We start from the raw sequence: 10000 nt of genomic DNA on the forward strand, positions 1-10000 counted from the left end.
GGGGAAATGGGGTGGAGGGGGGGTGTTGCTCAGTTTGCATTTTTCCCCCCCTTTTTTTCCTTCAACTTTGTGTTGCTGGGTTTTATCGCTCCTTGGGGGTGGAAGCTCCTTTTCCCCACCCCCACCCCCACCCCTACCCCACCCGTCCCATGTAGCCCTTGTCCCCTACCTTACCCCTACCCCTTACACACACCCCTCCCCTACCTTACCCCTACCCCTTACACACACCCCTCCCCTACCTTACCCCTACCCCTTACACACACCCCTCCCTACCCTCTTCCCCACCCCCCACCCCCAGTAACCTCTAGCATTTCTCTCCAATGCAACCCAACAGACTTTCCACTGAAGGCTATTCCTCTAGTTCTCAAAAGAGGAGGCAGATCTTTAGGTACTGGGTGTGATGTGTGTTGTCATGCCCGTTTTCTGTGGTTATCTATTAATGATTTGTTTGGTTGGTTTTTTTCTCGTGTGTGTGTGTTTATTTCTGTTGGTTTGTTGTCCCCCCCCCCCCCCCTGCTTGGCGATGGCTCTGCGCACCGTGGGGCTTAACAGGCCCATGCATGGCTGCTTCGTGGGGGCGTTTATTCCCTCACTTTTATTTATTTATTTAGCCTTTTCACTCACTCCTCTGGGGACAATAGCCATCACCCCTGCTGCACACAGCATCACTGGGGTGCACGTGTGTGTGTGTGTGTGTGTGTGTGTGTGTGTGTGTATGTGCACATTTTGTGTGTGTGTGTGTGTGTGTGCGCACATCTTGAATTTCCCCTGGAGATCAATAAAGTATCTATCTATCTATCTAGATAGATCTATCTACATTTGTGTGTGTGTGCGTGTGCGTGTGTGCGTGCGTGCGTGCGCTGGTAGACGGGTGCTTGTTGCCATGGTGGAGGTTGCTCGGCCGCGCTGCTCCTCTGAGCCCCGGTGGCTCAGTGCTGATGGACAGGCTGCGGCATGAGGCCCTCCCATCCCGTCCCCCTGCTGTGGGGTCACTGGGCCGGCCCGGTTCATCCCGCTCAGCTGTTCGCTCATGTTCCGCACTGTTTCAGCAGTATGGCTTGATGGGAGGGAGTTTGCTCACAACACAGATTATCTTTGGAGTAGGGAAGCACAACTCGTGATTTTTTCCCCAGTGATTTTTCAAAAAAGCAGAACATTTTCAAACTCATTGTGGCTGATTACCAAACTAGACATTTTTTTTATTATTACATCAACCTCTCTTGTATTAGAAGGAACTTAGTATTCTTAGTTAATACTTATTTTTCTTAGTGTTTGAGTGTTAGAGGGGTTTTTTTGTGCGTGTGTGACTGTGTGTGAAAGGTGTGTGACTGTGTGTGAAAAGTAGAGGTGGGGGGGGTGGGCTAGGGTTGGGGGGAAGTTGAAGGGGGCTCGGGAAGTGGGGAATGGGTGCAGGGAGGGACTGGGATGTTGTTAGAATGAGGGAGGACTGGGAGGTTTTGGGGTTGGTGTTATGAGGGAAGCATGAAATGTTGGAGGGAAATCAACTTTTGGAGTTCTCTCTTGTTTAGAGAGAAATGTAATTTAAAAACTGCTGTTATTTTCCCTCTGCAAGTATTTAGTTTGAATGGTATCTTCAGTTGTAAGGTGCTGACCCTAATAATTTCATACAATAAAAAAATAATTATTATTCTTAGTGTGACACATCGGTATACAAACATAAGATATTTCTTTTTATTATATCCTAAATGCATCTTTTAACTAATGTAGATATTCATTCATAAAAAAAAGAATTAATGAAATGTAACATTTTGTAGATTTTTTTAAACTAGTGTTAACGCGTTTGTATGAAGCTTCTCAGAGACCTTATCGGGCAGACACATTTTGCAGAAATATTCCGATCTGCCGATTTAATAACTAAAGTTTCTTTCGGCTGATGTCATCATTGTGCCGTCACTATTGTCTCCGTTGTGTGCAGTGTGAGGAGTGTGTGTGGAGTGTGCGGCTTTAGGCTTGCAGTTAAGACAGGAAGGTGAAGAGGTTTTGAGGTTGGGCTTTAGGCTTGCAGTTAAGACAGGAAGGTGAAGAGGTTTTGAGGTTGGGCTTTAGGCTTGCAGTTAAGACAGGAAGGTGAAGAGGTTTTGAGGTTGGGCTTTAGGCTTGCAGTTAAGACAGGAAGGTGAAGAGGTTTTGAGGTTGGGCTGCCGCCTGCAGCTTAGAGTAGTGGATTGAGAAACAGCGCAGCCTACTGCATGAGAAGTGATAGTGCATCCCCTCTTACGAATGCACAGTATTGAAACAAGCTGTTTCAAATGACATAATCTAGATGTATTGATGGTAGTATTACCATTAAAGTATTGCCATATAACTAGGAGCTTATCATGTTATGTTTTATTTTTTAAAGAGACTTGATTAGCATTTCAGATTGTGAGATGGTTTCCAGGGGGACGAGGAGGAAGACATGTTGTGAAGAAGGAAATATCTCTGTTCATCTACCTTCCCCTCTCTGTACTCTCCTCCCCTCCCTCCCTCTCTCTCACTCATCCCTCTTTCTCTCTCTCTCTCTATTTCCCACTGTCATCTGCATAGTGAGAACCACCCTTCCCTAAAATAGGCCGCACAGCTCGCTTAAAATAGCTCATCCATTAATTACAGCCGCACTGAAAAAATCATCAGACACTGCCACCTTTAAAATAAAAGGAAAAAAAAACAGAAAAGAAAGCAATGCAGGAAGACAGAAAGAGAGAAATCAAAATAGCCAGAGAAACACACACCGCTCACGATATGCCAAGAGTATTTTTCGCCCCTCTCCAATCTTGGAGATTCTCCTGTTCCGTTGTGTTTTTTTAGCTCAATTTGAGCACATCCCACACGCCGTCTCCTCCTTGTCTGTCACCTCGCAGTGCCAGGGGAGCCAGCCGCAGATATCAAGCCATCGGAGCCACAGCAGCAGGCATGCACCAATACGCTCATTCGCTCTCAACGTTTCTTTCTCTTCAACTTTTCCTCTCTCCATTTCTCTCTCTCCCTCCCTCCCTCTCTCTCTCTCCCTCCCTCTGTCCCTCCGACTGCAGAAGTACTAAAGCACAGACAATTGGAACCAAAAGTCAGACAAAATGTGGACTTTGTCCTGGTCCTTCTGCAGCCATGTTGCGCTAATGAGAAGGGACTCATCGGGATTGCTGCTGCTGTGTACAGTACTGCAGGAACATGCTTTGTTGAGTCCCTGGTGATGGGAAATAAATTCAGAGCTTATTATTCACTAAATATGGCACCTTCCTCTCTTTGAACAAGCCAGAAAGTGCATCAAGTGTGAAATGGTACCATTTCCTAAATGGCTAGTCCAGACAAATTGATCTGTTTGTGTTGTAGCGAGAGTCACCATTAGATGACAGGAGCTTCTACATCAAGGCTTGTGTGTTTAGATACACATTTCCTTTCAACAGTAGTAGAGTCTACATTACATGTTAGATATTCTTAAAATATAGCGTGTGGGTGTCTACCTATGTTTCTAACTGTACGTTTCTGTGTTTAATGAACCTGAATTTGTGCGCTAACTTGGCATCAACATTTTTGATGTGGGAGTTTGTCTACTTGTGTGAGGTTGTGTGTGTGCCTTCTTGTTATGTGTTAGTATTTGTGTGTCTGTGTGTCAGATGGTGGTGGGATTGTGTATGTTGTCTTACTACTGTGTGAGGTGTCTGTGTGTTTGTAAATAAATTCTGTATTGTGTGTGTTGTACCGTCCACAGCTTGGGGTTCGTTAACAGTGTTGTCCATTTCCGTGTCTGGTTTGTCTTTTGGGAAATGTACCTTGTAAACTTGCCCCTGGACTTGCATCACACCAGTTCTAACTGCATGTGTGTGTAATGTATGTGTGTGTGTGTGTGTAGGTGTGTGACTTGGAGTGATCTAGAAGCTGATGGGAATACTGCGTGTGTGTGTGTGTTTGCACATGTGCTGGGATGTCTGCATTTCTTGGATTGTTATTTTTTGGCTTGGAATGGGGTGTTGGACAGAGCTGTTGGTATTTGTGCTGAATGCTTCACTCCTCCTGTAAGCCCCAAAGAGATGAGAAGAGATGAGTGTGTTTTTGTCTGTAATCAACATGCTCTTTACTCTTCTCCTCCCCTCTTTCATTTTCTCTCTTCTTTGCACCCTCTCTTTCCTTTGCTATTCTGCCTCTCTCTCTCTATCTCTCTCTCTCTCTCTCTCTCTCTCTGTGTCAAACACCCCACATTCTGTCTTTCTTTTTTGTTCTTCATCATGTCCTTTCTTTGCTCTGATTCTGTTCCTTCACCACACATTTGGATTTGTCTCCACTTGGAATCTTTGTTTCTCTGTAACATCATACGTCTGTCTTTATCTGTTACTTCATCTATGTCAACATTTTTCTTTCTCTCTCTCTCTCTCTCTCCACCTTGCCTCCTTTCACTCTGTTGTTCTATCTATCATTCACTCTGTTGTTCTATCTATCATTCTATCTGTTGTTCTATCCATCATTCTATCTGTTGTTCTATCTATCATTCTATCTGTTGTTCTATCCATCATTCTATCTGTTGTTCTATCCATCATTCTATCTGTTGTTCTATCTATCATTCTATCTGTTGTTCTATCTATCATTCTATCTGTTGTTCTATCTATCATTCTATCTGTTGTTCTATCTATCATTCTATCTGTTGTTCTATCCATCATTCTATCTGTTGTTCTATCCATCATTCTATCTGTTGTTCTATCTATCATTCTATCTGTTGTTCTATCTATCATTCTATCTGTTGTTCTATCCATCATTCTATCTGTTGTTCTATCCATCATTCTATCTGTTGTTCTATCTATCATTCTATCTGTTGTTCTATCTATCATTCTATCTGTTGTTCTATCTATCATTCTATCTGTTGTTCTATCTATCATTCTATCTGTTGTTCTATCCATCATTCTATCTGTTGTTCTATCCATCATTCTATCTGTTGTTCTATCTATCATTCTATCTGTTGTTCTATCCATCATTCTATCTGTTGTTCTATCCATCATTCTATCTGTTGTTCTATCCATCATTCTATCTGTTGTTCTATCTATCATTCTATCTGTTGTTCTATCCATCATTCTATCTGTTGTTCTATCCATCATTCTATCTGTTGTTCTATCCATCATTCTATCTGTTGTTCTATCTATCATTCTATCTGTTGTTCTATCCATCATTCTATCTGTTGTTCTATCCATCATTCTATCTGTTTGTTTTTCTTCTCACTTTCTTTTACTCTTCTCCATTGTCTCTTTCTCTCACCTTCCCCCTCTCCCTCTCTCTCTCACTCTCACTCCCCCCTCTCCCTCTCTCTCTCTCTCTCTCTCTCTCTCTCTCTCTACCCTCTCTCTCTCTATCTCTTCCTCCCCCATTCTTTCTCTCTCTCTCTCTCTCTCCCTTGTCCCCCCTTCTCTCTCTCTTTCTCTCTCTCTTCACCCTCTCTCTCTCTATCTCTTCATCCCCCCATTCTCTCTCTCTCTCTCTCTCTCTCCCTTGTCCCCCCTTCTCTCTCTCTCTCTCTCTCTCTCTCTCTCTCTCTCTCTCCGTCAGGGGGAACCGTGAGAGCTCGAGCAGGGCCTCGAGCAGCCGGCAGAGCAGCACAGACAGCGACATGAAGTGTCTGGAGCCGCGGCCGTGGAGCAGCACCGACTCGGACAGCTCCAACCGCACGCTGCGGCCGCCCGTCACCAAGGCCAGCAGCTTCTCGGGCATCTCCATCTTGACGCGCGGGGACAGCCTGGGCAGTGCCAAGGGCTCCCAGGGCAGCGCAAGGGGCTCCCGCAACGGTACCCAACACCAGCCTGCCCTCTTGCCCCCCCGCCACACTCACTACTTGGACACATTTTTATGTTTAACAAATGCTCCTGGTGCGCTCAGTATGTCATAGGACACTTAGGACTTGGCTGCGTAGTGTTTATGTAGCTTAAACAAGGTGATTTAAGGTGGTTTTCCATCTTACATGTATATTCACATGATCTGATCAGACCAATGCACGTGGAAGCATCAAGAAAGAGAATAGACCTCTGCCTACACAAAGAACCCAAACTTGCCATTTTTGCCCATATAAGAAGATCTACATCTCCTTATATGGGCAAAGATAACAGCTCTTAGGTAATTTTTTATAGGTGAACATCAGAGGTATGTTAAGGCGAGACACGGCAGGTGAAAACATCGTTTTTTCATGCACTGGTCAATTTCGAGATTTTGGGCTAATTTGCTACCTTAGCATGTATTCTTTCACACTACTACAACAACTAAGCCCGATTTACACATTTAGGTGTTTATTTCATTACATTTTGTCTACTCGCGCCTGTATATTTCTCCTAAATTCACCAAAAGTTAGTCTTCTAACGTTTCATGCTCTACCGCGACCGTGATACAAAACATAACATGTGTAGTACCGTTGGAAAGCTCTGTTTTTCCTGCATGACGTTGTGCTATCCAAATATGGACACTTCCTTTGTAACCGCAACCAATCGCGAAAGTTCAAAGGCGAGTCTAGGCTGAGAACGGAATCTCTTGGCTGTGTTCCAAGGCTGTTTTCTCAAATTGAGTTTTTATCATTTTCCAGTAGAAACATCTCAGCCTATGTAGCACCTATGTACACCAAACTTTCCAGATATACACTTAGCAGTATTCTGAAGATATTTACAGAGGGATGTGTTAATAAATCATTCCTGGCCTGATTTATGTGACATTTTAATCAAAAATATAAGGCAAAAATCGATTTTTTAAGGCTATGGACAGTATATTCTGATTTCCTGGGTAATGAAAGCAGATATCCTGAAATCCCTCTGTAATTTTATTTTTATCTTGTATGCAAACAAAATGAAAGAATAATTTTGTACCAGGCTTTATCATATGTTCAGATCTATCTACCGAAAATATATGCAAATTTGCGCATATTTAATGAGATAATGCCTAATTTGCATAATTAAACATTCAAATTTCAAAAACTTGTAATACATTTTTTGTTCATACTTGTGTAAGTAATCAACTGAGGAAGTTTCATGGTGATGTCTTTTATTTAAAAATTTTACCCTATTCACCTGTAGTGTCTCGCCTTAATCATTTGATTTGGAAAATCTCATCTTAACATCTTACAAAATCGTAAAAAGTTCTCATATGCTCTGTATGGATGCTGTGCAGTCCTGGCACGACTTGATTATTGTCCCAACTTGTCACAGTACTCTTTCAAGGAGAAACAGCGGCAGGTGTGCAGTAGCAGTGACCCGCCTCTCTCTCTCTCTCTCTCTCTCTCTCTCTCTCTCTCTCTCTCTCTCTCTCTCTCTCTCTCTCTCTCTCTCTCCTGCCAGCGCTCCCCCCGGCCACCCTGGACGTGTGCCCCCCGGCGGCCGCTCCACAGACGGCCCGCAGCCTGCTGCCCTGCCCGTCCAACCCGCCCCAGCAGCAGAGCCAGCCGCCCCCTCCCCCACCCCAGCAGGCCCTGCTGCCCACGCCCCCCCAGCACCCCATGGGCAACCACATGATGGGCCAGGTGGGCGTATGGGCCTCCGTGGGTCAGGGGGTGGGAGCTGGGCTAGTTACACCTTGGAACTTGTTTGTTAATTCCTCCTCTACCTTCAGTTTTAAGCTGCTTTCAAGTAAATGTTATTATTTACTTTTTCCCTTTCGTTAGCTACCAAATAATAACAACCTCTCTTTCACCCTTCCCTCTCTTCTGCGCCTTCTCCTTTGCTGCTGCCTCCCTCTACCTTTGGGCTGTCCTCTTCTCTTCTCTTCTCTCCTGTCCTCTTCTCTTCTCTCCTGTCCTCTTCTCTTCTCTCCTGTCCTCTTCTCTTCTCTCCATTTCTTCACCTTTTCTTTCCTCTTCTCTCCTTTTTCTCTTTCTTATTTACATGTCTGTCTCAATCCTTCCCCCTCACTCACTTCTTTGCTTGTTCTATCTCTCCCTCTCTCTCTCCCTCATCCCTCCCTCTCTCCCTCATGCCTCCCTCTCTCCCTCATCCCTCTCTCTCTCCCTCTCTCAGCCGGTGGGTGCTCTGCAGCCCTCTCCACAGCCTGTCTCCTACTCCAGCCCTTCCTGTCCCCAGGTCCTCCTGCCCGTCTCTCCTCCTCAGCAGTACAACATGGTACTCCTCTCTCTTCTCCTCTCTTCTCCTCTCTCTTCTCCTCTCTCTTCTCTCTTCTCCTCTCTTCTCCTCTCTCTTCTCTCTCTTCTCTCTTCTCCTCGCTCTTCTCCTCTCTTCTCCTCTCTTCTCCTCTCTCTTCTCTCTCTTCTCCTCTCTCTTCTCTCTCTTCTCTCTTCTCCTCGCTCTTCTCCACTCTTCTCCTCTCTTCTCCTCTCTCTTCTCTCTCTTCTCCTCTCTCTTCTCCACTCTTCTCCACTCTTCTCTCTCTTCTCCTCTCTTCTCCTCTCTCTTCTCCTCTCTCTTCTCCTCTCTCTTCTCCTCTCTCCTCTCCTCTCTCTTCTCCTCTCTCTTCTCCTCTCTCCTCTCCTCTCTCTTCTCCTCTCTTCTCCTCTCTCCTCTCCTCTCTCTTCTCCTCTCTTCTCCTCTCTCTTCTCCTCTCTATTCTCCTCTCTCTTCTCCTCTCTTCTCCTCTCTCTTCTCCTCTCCTCTCCTCTCTCTTCTCCTCTCTCTTCTCCTCTCTCTTCTCCTCTTTTCTCATCTCTTCTCCTCTCTCTTCTCCTTTCTTCTCCTCTCTTCTCCTCTCTCTTCTCCTCTCCTCTCTTCTCCTCTCTCTTCTCCTCTCTTCTCTCTCTTCTCCTCTCTTCTCCTCTCTCTTCTCATCTCCTCTCCTCTCTCCTCTCTTCTCCTTTCTCTTCTCCTCTCCTCTCCTCTCTCCTCTCCTCTCTCCTCTCTCTTCTCCTCTCTCTTCTCCTCTCTTCTCGTCTCTTCTCTCTCTTCTCTTCTCCTCTCTCACTCCTCTCTCTCCTCTTTTCTCCTCTTCTCTCTCTCTCTCTCTCTCTCTCTCTCTCTCTCTCTCTCTCTCTCTCTCTCTCTCTCTCTCTCTCTCTCTAACCACTCAGCTTCCCATCACAAACAAGTAAGGTAACTGGCAGTGAGGTTGGGGTGCCGTACACCACATTGTCCTTCCTCCAATTCTTTTGAAACAGAGATGGACGTTATCTAGCATGAGTTAATTCATGTCACTGTGTGATTCTTGTGATTCTTGTGCCACGTGATGTGTCAGGTGTCTGTAGATGATATAGGATCAGTTGTTTAGGTTGTGCTAAAATAAAACGCAACAAGTATACATGTAGGTTGTTTTATGAAGATGGTTATGGTTACAGTATTTAGTATGCTATAGTGACCAGTATGTAATAGTACTGTAATGTCTCCGTTCTTCCATCCTTCCCTGTTGCCAGGGTGACGAGCTGACTCCTCAGTTTGGCCAGATGACCCTAAGCCGCCAGGGCTCCAGCGAGAACCCAGAGGGGCCGCCCATGTACCAGACGGCGCCGGCCGTCCTGTCCCAGCACCCCCCGCCCCAGACCGGCTACATCATGGCAGCTCCCGCGGGCCAACCCATGGCCCCTCCCTCCGGCTACCAGCCCAGCGGCGCCCACTCCCATCCTCCGCCGCCCCCCCCTCCGCCCGCTCAGCCCGTCATGCAGGCTCCGCCTCCCCCGCAGGGCTACATGCAGGCCCCTCCCCCTCAGCAGGTAAGAAGCTTTAGGTGATAAGAAGACGGACATAATACGTTTTTAGAGCCTCTATGGCTGTGACTATGTTTACACAACGTACAGTATGTTAGCTGGTGCAGTATAGAGCACTCACCTATTTTGCCCATGCCCTATTACCCCCCCCCCCCCCCCCCTTAAGTCTATGTGCCAATTAATATAATATAATTGGCGGATCCCGGATAAAAACTTAACCTCCCCTCCAAAAGGGTATCTAAATTTTCTTTGTACCAAGAATGACACTGTTTAGTGTTGTAATGCTGTGTGTACAAAACTGCATGAAGCAACTAGTGGAATATAGTTTCGGAACTAGAGAAGGTCTAAAGGTAATTTGTTTCTGTCTTGAGTTTTCTCCCTAAATGGTTTCTGTAGTAG

The 10000-nt window shown here is 45.6% G+C and overlaps 1 protein-coding gene across 4 annotated transcripts in view; it reads left to right on the forward strand.

The window, feature by feature from the left end:
- Window positions 1-10000, forward strand: part of r3hdm2 (R3H domain containing 2) — a 41110-nt gene that overhangs the window by 17116 nt on the left and 13994 nt on the right. For 3 of the 4 annotated variants that reach the window (XM_076291468.1, XM_076291469.1, XM_076291470.1), the window contains exons 12-15: window positions 5530-5765; window positions 7296-7477; window positions 7971-8072; window positions 9311-9607. In XM_076291468.1, coding sequence (XP_076147583.1) covers window positions 5530-5765; window positions 7296-7477; window positions 7971-8072; window positions 9311-9607 — 817 coding nt within the window. Of the gene's footprint in view, window positions 1-334; window positions 389-5529; window positions 5766-7295; window positions 7478-7970; window positions 8073-9310; window positions 9608-10000 lie in introns of all 4 variants that reach the window. The other variant, XM_076291466.1, reaches the window with a different exon arrangement.

Source organism: Alosa pseudoharengus, unplaced genomic scaffold, assembly GCF_046254945.1.
Source record: "Alosa pseudoharengus isolate Yale_2024_CS ecotype anadromous, Long Island Sound unplaced genomic scaffold, YU_APseudo_1.1 YU_APseudo_1.1_scf_183, whole genome shotgun sequence".
NCBI classification, from domain to species: Eukaryota; Metazoa; Chordata; class Actinopteri; order Clupeiformes; family Clupeidae; genus Alosa; species Alosa pseudoharengus.